The 16,568-nt window shown below is 47.0% G+C and overlaps 1 protein-coding gene across 2 annotated transcripts in view; it reads left to right on the top strand.

The window, feature by feature from the left end:
* The window catches only part of TRPV3 (transient receptor potential cation channel subfamily V member 3), a 31,589-nt gene that overhangs the window by 3,020 nt on the left and 12,001 nt on the right, over positions 1–16,568 (top strand). The window contains exons 2-9 of one of the 2 annotated variants that reach the window (XM_088657869.1): positions 572–697; positions 2,357–2,467; positions 9,556–9,663; positions 10,550–10,636; positions 11,591–11,730; positions 13,025–13,201; positions 14,589–14,729; positions 15,468–15,748. In XM_088657869.1, the coding sequence (XP_088513995.1) occupies positions 576–697; positions 2,357–2,467; positions 9,556–9,663; positions 10,550–10,636; positions 11,591–11,730; positions 13,025–13,201; positions 14,589–14,729; positions 15,468–15,748 (1,167 nt within the window). In that variant the 5' untranslated portion in view covers positions 572–575. Of the gene's footprint in view, positions 1–571; positions 698–2,356; positions 2,468–9,555; positions 9,664–10,549; positions 10,637–11,572; positions 11,731–13,024; positions 13,202–14,588; positions 14,730–15,467; positions 15,749–16,568 lie in introns of both variants that reach the window. The other variant, XM_035139049.3, reaches the window with a different exon arrangement.

The raw sequence follows: 16,568 nt of genomic DNA, 5'->3' as shown, positions 1-16,568 counted from the left end.
TTCAGCATCCTCAACATATGCATTGACAGGGGTTGGACTAGATGAGCCTTTGGGTCCCTTCCTATTCCGTGACTCTGTGATTCCATATAGTGCTTCACAGCAGGGGTGGCTAAGCTGCAGGCGTCCCAGGGATAGTGAACTACAACTCCCCAGCGCCCCCTGACTGTGACGCCTTGTGCTGATGGGAGCTGTAGTCCAACAACGTCACTTAGGAACATAGGAAGATGGCTTATACTGAGTCAGACCATCTAGTTTAGTTCTGCCTACACCAACTGGCAGTGGCCCTCCAGGGTTTCAGGCAGGGGGCCTTTCCCCAGATCTACCTGGAGATGCCACTGGGGACTTGACCTGCGACCTCCTGCGTGCAAATCAAATGCTCTCCCACTGAGGCTCCTTTTAGGGCCACCTGTTTAGGCTGTTGGCATTAGGGAGGAACACAGGTGTTATGAGGTGTTATGAATACGCACTCACTCTTCGTGAGATCAAGCAATATATATGTATATCGCACTATATTAATGTAGGCTAATTCTGTATGAACAGCAAAGTTGACCCATGGGATCCTCTCTTCCAGGACAATGATCAGAGATAGCAAGGAGATGGCTCCTCTCATGGGCAGCAAGAAAGCAAATCCGCCAGGGACCCCGCCGACAGCTCCCCAAGAGAAAAAGGTGGTCGAAAACACGCTGAACAAGAAAAGGTAAGGAGCAGCATCAGGCAAAATGCTGCAAAGGCAGCCAATGGACGTCTTCGATATTTGTGTTGTTTGCATTTTTCAGACACATAATGGGCATCCGTTTGGCCCCTGTGAGAACAGGATGCTGGACTAGATGGGCCACTGGCCTGATCCAGCAGGCTGCTCTTATGAAAAAGGCAAGTCACGCTCTTTTCTTAAGCAGCTGGTCGCCTTCGTAAATTTGCACCTAAGCTTGTGCAGATCTAGGCTCCATCACTTAGAACAGAGCTTCCCAAACTTTTCATGTTGGTGACACACTTTTTAGACATGCATCATTTCATGACACAGTAATTCAGTTTTACTAGCAAACTGGAGGTTGAACTAATCCCTTTCCAGCCCCGGGAGGAGCATGGGGAGCATTCGTGCAACACACCTACATACAGCAGCCAACACACTAACGTGTTGCGACACACAGTTTGGAAAGTTCTGACTTAGAATCACAAGATGAATTGGCAATGCATTTCCAAGGACCTGTGTAATTTTTAGAGTTGAAGTTGCACAACCTTAAGAGTCTGAAATGCAGCCCTTGGGGGACTATTGCTATATCACACCCCGTTCCCCATTCCATACCACTTCTTCCCCTAGCCACACCCCACACCCTCCTCTAGTGATTTTGACTAGCTAAAAATGTGTCCTTGAATTCTGATAATAATGCCTCTTGCCTGCTTGGGTGGAAGGGTGTGTGTGTGTGTGTGTGTGTGTGTGTGTGTGTGTGAGAGAGAGAGAGAGAGAGAGAGAGAGAGAGAGAGAGAGAGAGAGAGAGAGAGAGAGAGAGACTAGAGCTGTGAGGGTTTAAATCCATACTCAGACCCAAAGCTCACTGAGTGATGGGACATTTTTTTAAATTCAGCTTAACCTACCTCACAGGGATGTTGTGAGGTTAAAGGGTGTGAAGCATCACAAATTCCTTGGAGGAAGTGTTATGGTATCAATGCAAACAACAGGAATGCTTTAAACTCTGCCGTCTGCCATGGATGCTTTAGTTGACATTCCTACACTGCAGGGGGTTAGACTAGATAACTCTTGGGGTCCCTGCCAACTCTATGATTCTATGAAAATATACGGTGCTGCCATTTTGGGTGGGAGTGCTATGCTGAGTCCTTTTCTGTCCCCCCCCAATAAATGGGACACTGACACCCCCTGCTTGTTCCCCTGCTCCTGCTTCTGTAAGGGGGAAGGTGCACATTTTTCACATAATGGTGTCAGGATACAGGATATGTTGAATATGGCAGTGTTCTTCAGTCCCCAGATGTTGCTGGACTACAACTCCCATCACCCCTGACCACCAACTAAGCTGGCTGGGGATGATAGGAGCTGTGGTCCAAACAACATCTGAGTTGGCCCCCACAACCACCAAACTGAAGAACGCTGAAATATAGTATGGATTTTGGATGAACTGGACACACGGCTGCTGTTTCAAGTGACAAATCCATGGGTGGTGATGACGATGGCTTTCAAAATGTGCAAAGTTCCACTTTCGGAAGCAAAGGCCTATGAGACAGCTCCAGCCCACTGCTAGAGGGTGGTGGTGATGGGCATATAAACAAGCTGAACCATGGCAGAGTGACCGCCTGTAGTTAGGGCTTCTATGACACACTAACCTCAAAGGCCGTTTTTTTTCAGCGGAAACAGTTCCACGCGCTCAGAGGTGACACGCCACACACTGAGGAACCCCACGAAGCCTGCCGAGGGGCAAGGCAGCCCTCGAAAGTTGACCAACCCAGTAGCTGCATGGTAAATGTTCTGTTTATTTATCACAAGTATGAACCCCACCTGTCCTCTGAGGTGCATAAATGGAGTTTCTTTTTCAGCACACCCCAGTTATCGTCACAACAATCTAGTGAGGTAGGCTAGGTCAAGAGAGAGAGGGGAGGGAGGGAGAGACTGGACCATGGTCACTCAGGCCACATTCATGCCAGTTTAAACCATCACAGCTTCCCATGAAGAGCTGTAGAGAGTTGTTATCAGTGCTATTTTTCTAGAAAAAGAGGTGCCAGAACTCATCATGAGAGCTTGTTCTCCCTTGTTCTCTTATCATGGCAATGGCACTCAATTGAGAGGAGTCAGAACTGAGTTCCTGCTGGAAAAAAAAGCCCTGTTATTTTATGAGACCTCCCAAATCCCATAATTCTCTCTGAAGATGGATTGATAGTTAAACTGAGCTGGGAATGGTAGCTCTGTGAAAAGGAGTCTCATAACAACTCTCAGACCCTCGCAGCTCCCAAAATCATTTGGGGGAAGCTTTAAATCTATGGTGCCAAGGTGGTCCTTGAATCTCCGAAGTCTGACACAGTCTACGATGCCACATAAGCTTTCTGTAGCCATGATGGTTCTGTGATTCAAGAGGGCCTTCTGCACATGCTCAGAGTATTCTCCTTTTTAAAAAATCAGAGTTAACAAACTGGGTTTTTCGTCATTGTTTTCTGCGATGTATCAAGAATGCAGAAGCAGTTGTAAAGAAAGGAATGGCAGCTGAAGTAGAGGAGGGGAAGAGAAGAAATGTGGTTTGTGTGGTTCATAACTGAAGTTGTACACATGACAGCACAAAGCATGAGGGTGTAAGATGAGTGTACGTTCAGGGTCTAAAATTGCCTAGCTGCACCACTTGGTAGAGCACGTGACTTTCCATGCAAAACATTGGAACTTCAATCACTGGCATTGCCAGTTAAAAGGGATCTGCTGGTGGGTGATGAGAGAAACCCAATTTCTGCCCGACACCCTGGAAAGCAGCTGCCAGTCAGAGCAGGTGATAATGGGCTAGATGCAGAAATTGCTTGACCTAAACCGAAACCGAAACACAGCTGAAGGCTGCTTCCTGTGTTCCTGACATCCTTTGTTCTCTTCAGTTCTCCTTCCTTCCTTCCTTCCTTCCTTCCTTCCTTCCGTAAATTTGCATATAACTTCCCATTAAAAGGTTCCATAGTGATTTACAAGCCACAAAAAATAGATTTCACATGTTCAATTTTAAACAGATTTAATGTGTTTAAACAATCTGTTTAACAAGATTTATTGCATTCCATTTATGAATTGCTACATCTCTACCCCCACCTTGTCCTCCAAGGAGCTCTGGCTTACATGGTCCTTCCCCTTTCTTGTTTAATCCCCACAACAGCCCTGCGAAGTAAGTTCGGCAGAGATGCAGTGACTGGCTCAAGGTCGCCCAGTGAGCTTCATGGCTGAGTGGGGATTTAGACCCTGGTCTCCCAGGTCCTCATCGGACACCCTAGACACCACACCACAATAAGTAATATCATTGGCACTGCCCGAACACCCAAGAAAACAAAAGAAGTGTTTGGCTGGCATTGGAACAATGATGATGTTGGTGCCAGGCAGGCCTTCCTAGGAAGAGCATTCCACAATCCATTCTGTTTAAATCTTGTTTAAAATTGAGACTGATGTCAAGATCCGGGAAACTCACATGCCTGCTCATGGTTTTGTTGATGTTGTAACTAGTCTTGAAATATGTCAAACAGACAAGATAAATGCTCGTCACCTCACTTCTAATCAACCACTCATATCCAGCTGTTAGGTTTAAGCCTCCCGCACCAGCCCCAGAAGGCGGGTGTAGCCAATACACTTTCCTGTCCTCCTGGTGAAAACGGGGTGCGGCCCAAAACATTCCTTTGGTGTAAGCAACAGTGACCACGTGAGCAGTTTTAATTGCAAGGAATGCTCCTCTGTGCTCCATTTAATTACATGTCTCGCTGCTGCTGCTGCTGCTGCTGCTGCTGCTGCTGCTATCCATCAGGCACCGATGGGAGGGTTTCTAAATCCGGAGTTTTGCAGTGCTCTTGAAGTGGGGTGTTTTTATTCAATTCGACCCAATTCGAAGGTTCTGGGATCGCTTGCAGATTGGAATGATCAGGTGGCTTTAAAAGAGGATTAGACAAATTCACGGAGGATAGGTCATCAATGGCTACCAGCCACAATGGCTATGCTTTGCCTCAGTGGTCAAAGGCATCTGAATAGAAGCTGCTGGGAATTGCAGGCAGGAAGAGTTGCTGTTTTGTTCAGGTCCCGTGTGTGGGCTTCCCATTGAGGGCATCTGGCTGGCTACTGTGAGAACAGGATGCTGGACTGAGTGGCCTCTCTTTGCCAGGCTCTTCCAAGGTTTTGATGCCTGAATAGATCAGTTGGTTAGAGCGTGGTGCTGTTAACAGGTTCGATCCCCGTATGAGACAGCTGCATATTCTTGCATTGCAGGGGTTGCACTAGATGACCCTCAGGGTCCCTTCCAACTCTACAATTCTATGATGCTCCTGCTTCTTTTTTATGCTGTCTCTCTCGCACCCCTTTACTTGAATGTAACAGGTGGGTTGACTTAGCAAGCCCATTTTTGAACAGGGAAGAATAGCAACACGCCCAGGAGAGGTGGGATGTGTCATCAAAAGGTGAGGAGGTTGTGATTTGTGGCCAGGTACCTATGGATAGTGCCTCAGTCATTCCCAGAAGGATCTTCAGTCATTCATTTCCCGCTTCCTTGTATAACTAGTATCAGAGTCAGCCTGCACACAGGCAATTCAGCTTCCTCTGGCTATGCATGTAAGAAGCTGGCTTTATGCCTGAGCAGAGCAGAACTACCTGCCACCTAGCTCAGTGTTGTGTATGCCAGGGTAGGGAGGCTGTGTGGTGTAGTGGTTAAGAGCGGTAGACTCCTAATCTGGGGAACCGGGTTCGCGTCTCTGCTCATGCAGCTGCTGGGTGACTTTGGGCTAGTCACACTTCTCTGAAGTCTCTCAGCCCCACCCACCTCACAGGGTGTCTGTTGTGGGGGAGGAAGGGAAAGGAGAATGTTAGCCGCTTTGAGACTCCTTCGGGTAGTGATAAAGCGGGATATCAAATCCAAACTCTTCTTCTTCTTCTTCTTCTTCTTCTTCTTCTTCTTCTTCTTCTTCTTCTTCTTCTTCTTCTTCTTCTTCTTCTTCTTCTTCTTCTTCTTCTTCTTCTTCTCCTTCTTCTTCCAGGTGTTGCCGGACTACAGTTCTCATAACCCCTGTCCATTGGGCATGCTGGCTGCTGGGAGCTGGAGTCCTATAACATCTGGAGGGCCACCAGTTTCTCTACACTGACTGGCAGTAGCAGCTGTCCAGGAATTACAGGCAGGGGTTTTGAACTGAACTTGCGGCTTCCTGCATGCAAAGCAGGTGCTCAGCCACTGAGTTATGGCATGTCACGTGCGCTTTCAAAATTAATCTTTGCTAGAGAGTGCTCAGTCGGTAGAGCCTGAGACTCTTAATCTCAGGATCGTGGGTTTGAGCCCCATGTTGGGCAGAAGATTTCTGCATTGCAGTGGTTTCAGACTAGATGACCTTCGTGGTCCCTTCCAACTCTACAATTGTATGATATCTGCAGTATTTTGGGTCCTTTGCTGTACTTCTCCACATTTGCAAATTGCTTATTTAACTGCAAGTGATGGGCCAGTACCAAGGTGGGCAGGCTGTCCTCTGCTTGGCTTGCTTGAATTAAGTGGGATCCAGTGCCCTATATATTTTGTGGCAGACTCCCTCATCTGCAGAGCCCCCTAAAATAGCTTTAAAAACCTTTCTTCAATCTTCAAACACTGTGGAAGACTTTTTGTGATTAGCTCCTCCTCCATGCTCACCAGGCCCCACCTCCACATGCTGAGTTATCAATCACAGCTAAGCTCAGACCTCTGCCCAATCAGATACCCTTCCATGCTCTAAGCAGGCTCCACCCTTTCATATGAAGCACTGCTCTTTGAGCTCCCAAGCTCCATGCCCCGACTCTCAGGATAAAGCCTTAAGGTGACCTGGCCTCCCCACCCTCACCTGTCAAACTCGGCAGGCCTTGAGCTAGTTATTTGCTCAGGGTATTCATTTGCATAGTGCGCTCAAAGGGCATTTCATTTGACAGAGTAACACAACAGCTGCAACAACAAAAACATCCCTGCCCTCAGGAGCCTACGGTCTAAATTTTGACAGTACACAACTGTATGTATATTCTGTGATTACACACACACACACACACAGAGAGAGAGAGAGAGAGAGAGAGAGAGAGAGAGAGAGAGAGAGAGAGAGCGCACTTGCTTCAGTTGTGATTGAACTCATCAGGTTGGAGTAGTCACCTCTTTTTTGGCTGCCAAAAGCAGCCACTATATGCTCGCATCCAAGGCACTTTTATGAAGATATGTGCAGTGGTATCTCATTTTTTAGGACACACACACACACACACACACACACACACACACACACGAAAGGGGTGAAATACAATTCAAGATGCATTTAAAGTTGGCCCTGTTGAATTCTCACTTTCCGAAACACAGCTGTCCTTTGCAATTTCTCACTTTCCTTCCCAAACTATTTTTGCCACCTTGAGCGCTAGAAACTTGCCCTTTCTTGGTTTTTTTGTTTTTGCTAGTTGAGGGGCGGAGGAGATATCCACGGACAAATGGGAACCCTATTCAACCCCCAACTCTGGCTCCATACTAGCCTATCTTTGCCACCTTACTGACTAGGAACCTGAGGATACTGAGTCCAGTGGCAAACTTTACACACTCATGCAGGGCTTGAACAGAAGTAAACAACACTCAAGACTGTTATCCTCATCCTGCTCCTAAGAATCGCTTTGCACAATGCACTGACATTTCTGCTTTCCATGGCTGCTATTGCCATTGCTTTTAAACTGATCTTAGCAAAATGTAAACAGCTCGTTCCACCCCACCTTGCCTCTCGGGGCTTTCCAAAAGCTGCTGTGCTACTGTTTTCTGGCAGGACACTGATGTTCCCTCAGCTTTCTCTCTCTCTCCTCTCCATCCCATCCCTCTGTTCTATAAACACCCACATTTGTGTGTGTGTTGTGTTTTGCTGTGTAAGCCTAGAGAAATGTGTCACACGCTGGCTTTGGAATCTGCCCACAGAGGCCCAGAGCGTGGGAATGTGGGGCGTGAGCTTCTCACCCTTGGAGACAAGGCACTAGATTCAGAGCAAAAGGGGAGAAACGGCTTCACCAGTTTGACCTGGAGGCAGTTCTCAGTTGACTGACTTCACAAGCTATACAGCTGATAGATTTGTTCCATTTCTAGATGGCGTTTCATCTCACCATTTTACAAATGTTTAATCTTTGTTTTTGCATTTATTACTGATGTTGTTAGCCATCATGGGCTATTTTTAGGAAGGTAGGGAGGGCATAGCATATACACTTCTATCCCACCTTTCCTTTAAGGGACTCAAAGTGGCACAGATGCTGTGCCTTTTTTATTCCCACAACAACCCTGTGAGGTAGGCTAGACTGAACAAGTGGAGATTTTGAGCATGGTTCAGATATGCTACCTTGGCTCATAAGATAGGCAGGTGCTTTCTCGCCCTGTTAAATTTATTACCCTGCTTTTCCTCCAAGGAGCTCAAGATGCTTGTTTCCCCTCCCCCCTCCCCTGTTCTATCCTCACAACAACCCTGCAATGCAGTTTAAACTGAGTCAATGAACTGCCCCAAAGCCACCCAATGAGCTCCCTGGCTGAGTATCCAGCACCCTAAACCACTATACCACACCGGCTCTTGCTAATTTTGGCCCCATTTGTCGCAGATTAACCACCCCAAAAAACTTCCTTAACCTCTAATGACAGCTGAAACACTGGGCTTGTGGCCTGTTTAGTACACCTGCTGCTTGCAGATATGCAGGTGGAGTTGGGGGGGGGGGGTTTGCAAGCAGGCACATTCCACAGCCACACATGTTTCTAGTCCCCCGTTTTCCTTCTTGGCAGCCAGCTACGGGGGTGGGCGGGGGTCGAACTTGTTTCTCGTTTGCTGGCCAGACTCAGAACCTGACTCTGTTTTTCCCCCTCCTCTTTTGGAAACCCCCTCTCAGGCAGATCACTGGTCTCATCCCCCTCTTTGGCTGGTAGGTATGACCCACATTCCAAACTGACCTCCTTAACAATTATTGCTAGCGTTTGTTTATTCAGTTATTGTATTCTCTCATACACACACAAATCCTTTGGCTTCTCTGAAAGATACCTATGTGGGTTATTATTATTTTTGGTCAAACACGGATTCAACAAGTGGTGCTGTTAGGTAATTTTACAGTATAATACTGGGGGCTGGGAGTGGGGAGACCTATTTAGAAGGTATTGTGCAATACTTCACTCCCTTAAAAATGCCAGCCCTCGTATGCTTGGGGGTCCTCTTGCTGAGCGGGGCCCTCGACTTCTGCCTGATAGCCTTGCCTGATTTTTTTATTTAGATGGAAGTGACGACATAAAGGGTTGAAAAGTGGGTGCTTAAATTTGCAACAAGCTCTCTAATTCAGGGTGGGAAACCCGTTTTAAGACCAAGGGCTACATTGCCTGCTAGCCAACATTCCGAAGGCCACTTGCCCGTGGTGGGCAGAGCCAGAGACAAAACTTGGTGGAGCAAGAGGTGCATTTTTCACCTTTATGTAGTAGGTTAGTTTCTACACACATGGAAACACCCCACACTCTATCCTTCATCCAGGCAAGCAAGAGGCATTATCAGAATTCAAGGACACATTTCCAGCTAGGCAAAAAACATTCGAGGAAGGTGTGAAGCAGGGCCAAAAGTCCATCTAGTGCAGCAGTCTGATTGGTCAACCAGTGGCCAACCAGATGCCTCCAGGAAGACCCCAAGGAGGGTACAAAGCCAACAGCCCTCCCCATGTTGTCAGCATTTCATAATTAGAGGTAGACTGCCCAGGGTGTGGAGGTCCCACATATATCTGCCATGCCCCAGTGCAGAGCTTTGCCCTCCTGGGAAATGAAACACATATGGACAGGGGGATGGCTGCTAGGCCTGTCGCTCTCTGTTTTTGCCCTCCTACTAATAATAGCTTCGATCCAATGTATTCAGCAGTTCCCACTTTTTTCTCGAGATTGAAGCCTTCGACACCAATGTCACACCAAGCCGGACGTCACCTCCCGTCTTCTCAAAGCCAATGGACTCCAATATCCGCCCATGGTACGTACCAGATAATGGGCTTGCTTCCCTCACATTGCCAAGAAAAGGCACGGACGGGCTTCGGCGATGCTGCTCGCCAGAGCGAATGTAGCACAGCCCCCTGGCGAGCGTCACAAGCAAAAAGCCTTCTTCCCAGCTTTGAAGCCGCAGAGCTGGGAAGGGATCATCTTGTCACCCTTAGGAAAGAGAGGAGCGGTGGGGATGGGGAAGTTTGCTTGAGCTGTTGCTCTGAGGCTCAGCAGCAGGCCCACCTATCATCTACTCCACCATCCTAAGTGCCACATCGACAAGTGGGCAGGATTGCCCACCTGTCAGTCACATGACTTGCTGCGACAGGAGGAAGGGGTGGCCATCCGTTTTGCCCAGTATAAACATTTTTGTTACGGCACTCCTTGTCTAAAGGCTGCAAATTAAGTCTTAAAGGTAAAGGGACCCCTGACCATTAGGTCCAGTCGTGACCGACTCTGGGGTTGCGGCGCTCATCTCGCTTTATTGGCCAAGGGAGCCAGTGTACAGCTTCCAGGTCATGTGGCCAGCATGACTAAGCCGCTTCTGGCGAACCAGAGCAACACATGGAAACACCGTTTACCTTCCCGCTGTAGCAGTTCCTATTTATCTACTTGCATTTTGACGTGCTTTCGAACTGCTAGGTTGGCAGGAGCTGGGACCGAGCAACAGGAGCTCCATTGTGGGGATATGAACCGCCGACCTTCTGATCGGCAAGCCCTAGGCTCTGTGGTTTAACCCCTAAATTAAGTCTTAGTCGTGAATTATATTCATTCTAGATTCTTTTGTTTCCTTCTGACTGATTTTTCTGTGTAATTGCAGCTGATATTCTTCTGACTTTAATTTTCTTTTCTTCCCACACCCTCTTTTTTGCCTCCAGTGCATCTGCAAATTGCGAAGATATGGACTCCCCACAGTCCCTCCAAGATGACATGACTGAATATACCCCAAATGCAGACAGCTATTGGTGAGTGAACACACGTGATGCATTTCTGCACAGGAGTTGTCCATGGCTTCAGTGCTGACATGGGTTAGATTTACTGAGCTCTTCCTCTCCTTCCCGCTGGTGTGGTCTAAAAATCAAAGCCACCAGGCTAGATAACGATTTAGATGTGTCTTCAGGAATGATTGCCAATCAAATAAATTTTGCAGATGTTCCTAAAGATATTTAGATGCTTTTAACTGTTTTCAAGTGCTTTATATTTATATTTATCTTACTTTTAATTGTATTGCTTTACCACTTTGGTGTTTGCTGCCCTGGGCAACTCTGGAAGGGCAAGATGGAAATAAAACCACCACCTTCATCAAAAACAACATGCACAGCAAACAATTTAATAGAGAACAGGAACAAGATGAGGTCTGGTGGTGCAGACTTCACATTGAACCCTGGTTCACATTCTAAACCCAGGTTCTTGCTGAAGCTTGCTTAGCTAAGTCCCTAACACCCCCTCATCAGGAAGGTTTTTGAAATACCGAGATCAGGGTGCATATAGCTGGGCAAATAGGAAATCATTTTAAACTTACCAAAGCTACAAGCAAAGCCCTTCACCCAAACATAGCGTGCATCTGAGTGTCTAGAACAGGCATCCCCAAACTTCTGCCCTCCAGATGTTTTGGACTACAATTCACATCATCCCTGACCATTGGTCCTGTTAGCTAGGGATCATGGGAGTTGTAGGCCAAAACATCTGGAGGGCCGCAGTTTGGGGATGCCTGGTCTAGAACATCTTGCACAAATTATCTTATCAGCGCTACAAGGTGGACCAGTATTATTATCTCACGTTGCAAATACAGGGCAGGCTTAAAGTAAGAGAGTTTGCAGCTGAAGAGAGATTTGACCTTCCCGGCTGTGCTGCAACCATGTCTCTGCTTCCATGCCAACATTTCCCTGCTTTTAATCCAGCACTAATTCATCTCAAAGCGCTCGGCAAAACAACCGTCGGAAAAAGTTGAAGAAGTATCTGTTTCGGGCAGTGTCAGAGGGCAGTATAGAAGAACTCCAGCACCTCCTTGCCGAAGTGAAGGATCGGTCCCATGCCTGCAGAAACCTGACAATCCAAGGTATTCATAAATTAAATTAAAATTATACCCAGCCCTTCTTCCCAAAGGAGCCCAGAGTGCCAAACATATCAATAATAAGATGCAATTAAAACGTCTAAAAACAGTTTTGAAAAACAAGCCTCTAAAAACAGTTAAAGGCTTCTAAAAACCAAGACCTACTCTCACAGCTAATAATTTCTGGGTTGCTAGGAATAGTGTCTTTTGGCTATCGAATGGCTGGTGGCAGGGGTGGCCACTGCCTTGGGTGGCTCTAGAAGCGGATTAGACAAATTCATGGGAAAGGCTGCCAATGGCTACTAGCGCAATGGTTAGAATGTGCTTCTATGATCAGAGGCAGTAATGCTTCTGAATGCCAGTTGTTGGAAACCACAGGAGGGGAGAGGGCCCTCATGCTCGAATCCTGCTTGTGGGTTTCTCACAGGCATCCAGGTGGCCACAGTGAGAACAGGATGTTGGACTAGGTAGGCCATTGGCTTGATCCTGCTTTCGTTCTTCTGTTTTAGGTAAAGGTAAAAGGTAAAGGGACCCCTGACCATTAGGTCCACTTGTGACCGGCTCTGGGGTTGCGCGCTCATCTCGCATTATTGGCCGAGGGAGCCGACGTATAGCTTCCAGGTCATGTGGCCAGCATGACAAAGCCGCTTCTTGCAAACCAGAGCAGCACATGGAAACGCTGTTTACCTTCCCGCTGTAGCGGTTCCTATTTATCTACTTGCATTTTGAGGTGCTTTCAAACTGCTAGGTTGGCAGGAGCTGGGACCGAGCAATGGGAGCTCACCCTTTCACAGGGATTCGAACCGCTGACCTTCTGATCAGCAAGCCCTAGGCTCAGTGGTTTAACCCACAGCGCCACCTGGGTCCCTCTCTTCTGTTTTAGATTCTCCCTAAAAGATAATAAGGAAGAAGACTAACACACCTCACTAGGGAGGGCGTTCCACAAATGGGGAGCCACCACTGGGAAGGCCCTGTCAAGGGTCACTGCCAACTGGGCACCCCCACCCAGTGGTGGTAGTTTAAAGGATGGTAGATTTTGCTCATACATTAGGGGAAACGTCTTAATGGCAAGAGCAGTTAATTAATAGAGAACTTAGTTACTTAGAGAAGCAGTGCACTTTATCTTGAAACAGAAGATGGGTAGCCATTTAGTGGAAATCCTTTGGATTTCCTGAACTGAGCAGGAAACCTACAATGGCCTCCCTCCAATGCTAGGATTCTATGTAAGCACTTGTTTATTATTTTATTATTACTATTATTATTATTATTATTAATATTATTATTATTATTATTTTGCCAGACTATCTGATGAAAAAAATGACCTCTTCTGACACAGGCAAGACATGCCTAATGAAAGCCTTGCTAAACATCAACGAGAACACAAAGGAAATTGTGAAAATACTTCTCTCATTTGCAGAAGAAAACCTGATCTTAGAAAGGCTCATCAATGCTGCCTACACAGAAGAGGCCTACAGAGGTACAGCGTTTGTGTTTTGCATTCAGACCTGAATAATATTGTGACGAGTATCTTAGCACTTATTCCCCTATGACATACTTGCTCCCCTCATCACACTATAACTTGGGACTATAACATACAATGCAACTGGATGTTGGGAGATTCGGGGTGGACAAAAGGAAGGACATGCTCACACAGTTAAACCGTGGAAATTGCTACTGGAAGAGACAGTGATGGCCACCAAAGAAGATTAGACAAGTTCATGAAGAATAGGGCTATCAATAGCTACTAGCCAGGGTGGCTATGTTCTGCCTCCACCGTTGGAGACAGTATTGCTTCTGAATATCAGCTCAAAATATCCCCTAAGTGTGGACACCCTGATTTCAGGTTCTCCACAGGCATCTAGCTGGACACTGTGAAAACAGGATGCTGGGCTAGATTGGGTTTCTGACGTGTACCAGCCGACCCTTCAGGACCCTTATGCTCTAATGCATACTATTAAGTGATGGGAGGAGGGAATGGATCAGGTTTATACTCAGAAAGATGTTTCCAATCTAAAAGGCAAGAGCAAATGCCATTTTAGCATGTTATAGCAAAAAGAAGACTAAATATCAGAGGGTAGGACACTAGGGTGACAAATTATGGAATTGCAGAATGAGAACCACAGAATTGTAAATTGGAAGGGGCTCAAAAGATCATCTAGTCCAGGGGTAAAAGGGTAAAGGGTAAAGGGGCCCCTGACCATCAGGTCCAGTCGTGTCCGACTCTGGGGTTGCGGCGCTCATCTCGCTCTATAGGCCGAGGGAGCCGGCGTTTGTCCACAGACAGCTTCCGGGTCATGTGGCCAGCATGACAAAGCTGCTTCTGGCGAATCAGAGCAGCGCACGGAAACACCGTTTACCTTCCCGCCAGAGCGGTCCCTATTTATCTACTTGCACTTTTGATGTGCTTTCGAACTGCTAGGTGGGCAGGAGCTGGGACCGAGCAACGGGAGCTCACCCCATTGCAGGGATTCGAACTGCCGACCTTCTGATCAGCAAGCCCTAGACTCTGTGGTTTAACCCACCAAGCCACCTGGATCCCTAGTCCAGGGGTAGTCAACCTTTTTATACCTACCACCCACTAATGCATCTTTCTTGATGGTAAAATTTCCTTACTACCCCCCCCCCCAGTGCTCAATGGAAGGGGGATTCAGCTTGTGCTGTAGAACCCCCTACCGCCCACCTAGAATCCTGAAATGCCCACTAGCGGGCGGTGTGGACCAGGTTGGCAACCCCTGGTTCAGACCAAGCTCCTGCAATGCTCACAGCTACCCCTGGGTGGGCTTGAACCACCAACCTTCTGGTTTGCAACCAGACACACTGGCCCATTGCACCGTCTGAGGTACATGTGTTTCTTTGTTCTGCAGGGCAGACAGCTTTAAACATTGCCATTGAGAGACGGCAGTATGACATTACTCAGACCCTGATCGAGAAAGGAGCGGATGTGAATGCCCATGCACAAGGCATCTTCTTCAATCCTAAACACAAGCATGAAGGTTTTTATTTTGGTAAGCGAATGCAGGAGGCCAGCTGATGCAATGATGCCATGGGAACAGGGGTGAATTAATCGGATTTTGTTTCCCCTCAATTTAACAGTTTCCCAATCTTTAGTTCATTTCTCTACATTTCTCCTTAATAATTGCAAATTCTGAAAAGTCCTTGGGAAAATTCATCCGCACCTTTACCGCAAATTTCTCCTAAGATACACAAACTGGTATTCAGTTTTGCCTGGTATCCACATGTTTTGATGTTTGCATCAGGAGGACCCCCATGTCCCCTTCCCCACATACAGATGAAGGAGAAATTGGCTTCAGCTTGCAGCCAAATGCATACCTAGCCCACCAACACTTTTTGAAGTAGTCTGTGAGTTGAAGCACACCTATCCTTTGAAATTTGCAATTCTCTGAATTTTGCAATGCAGTTTTCCAACCAAACAAAAGCTCATATATCTTAGGGGGAAGTGTGTGTTAAAATGCATTTATTAGTAAAAACAACATAAAAACTCTGCATGAAATTGCTTCTAAAAATGTGTACATTAGGAGAAATTTGCACCAAAAGGCTGCTAAATTTTCACAATGACTATAAAAAATGAATAAATCACAATCTGGTGTGGAAATGTAGAGCATTGGAAAAATGAGAAACTAAGAACTAAGCCTCTGAAACTGACAGATCTGTACATCCCTAATACCATTAAAATAAAAATATAAAGAGCAACAAACAAGTACAATGAAGCATTATTTCCTCAGGAGAGACACCCCTGGCGTTAGCTGCCTGCACAAACCAGCCAGACATTGTCGAGCTGTTAATGAACAACAGCAAGACGGACATCACTTCCCAAGATTCGAGGGGGAACAATATACTCCATGCCTTGGTGACAGTCGCAGAAGACTTCAAGACGCAAAATGACTTTGTGAGGAAGATGTACGACACCATCCTCTTGAAAAGCAGAAACCGGGATTTGGAGACGATGAAGAATAAGGACGGTTTGACGCCTCTGCAGCTAGCTGCGAAAACTGGGAAGCTGGAGGTAAGCCTGACTTGGGAAGCAAAGGAGGGAAAAGAAGAACCTTGCAGGCAGCATATTATGAAGTGTTGGGAATATGTGGGTGTTTTTGGGTAGACCAGGAAAACCTCTGGTCCTCGAGATGGTTTTGGGTTCCATTAGCCCCTGCAGGCATGGCCAGTGGTCAGGAACGATGGAGTCCAGCAACATCTGGAGGTCCAGTGGTCAGGAACCTCAGGCACAGGGCCCAAATGTGGCCCATTGTCTGGCCCTCATAACCCTTTCCAGGCCACACCATTACCAGCACTGCTCCATGCCCTCCATGAATGCTTTTGTCTGGCTGGAACATGTCCCTAAACTGCAATAAAGTCTCTTGCTTGCTTACAAACAGGATGAGGAGATATGTGGTGTGTGTTTTCTGTGTGCGTGTGTGTGTCTTGTACGACTGGAATATAGCGCATCTATTGCTTTGCCCATTTTTGCCTCTCGTTCCTGCCTTCTATTGGCATGTGGCCCTCAGAAGGTTGCCTGCAACACAATGTGGCCCTCAGGCTGCGGTAGATTCTGGAGCAATTTTGGACTTCACTGGGTAGGAGCAACAGGAAGAGAGCCAAGTTTAATTTTCATTTGGTTGCAGCAACAGAGGGAGGTGGTACAGCAATAGGCTAGTTATGCAATGTCTGTGGGAGCTTAGCAGCCACTGGCAGACTTAATGAATGTGGTAAGAGCACAGTATGCAAGATTAGATCTGAGCCAGATCTCATAACTTAGTCCCATCAGCTGTTCCCCAGCAAATGGTAGACTGCCTCTGAATGTGGAGGTATCACATAGCCACCTGGACTAA

This window comes from Zootoca vivipara, chromosome 14 (assembly GCF_965207765.1).
Source record: "Zootoca vivipara chromosome 14, rZooViv2.hap1.1, whole genome shotgun sequence".
Taxonomy (NCBI): Eukaryota; Metazoa; Chordata; class Lepidosauria; order Squamata; family Lacertidae; genus Zootoca; species Zootoca vivipara.
The sequence above is the reverse complement of the archived record's forward strand: the minus strand, read 5'-3'. Positions and strand labels throughout refer to the sequence as shown.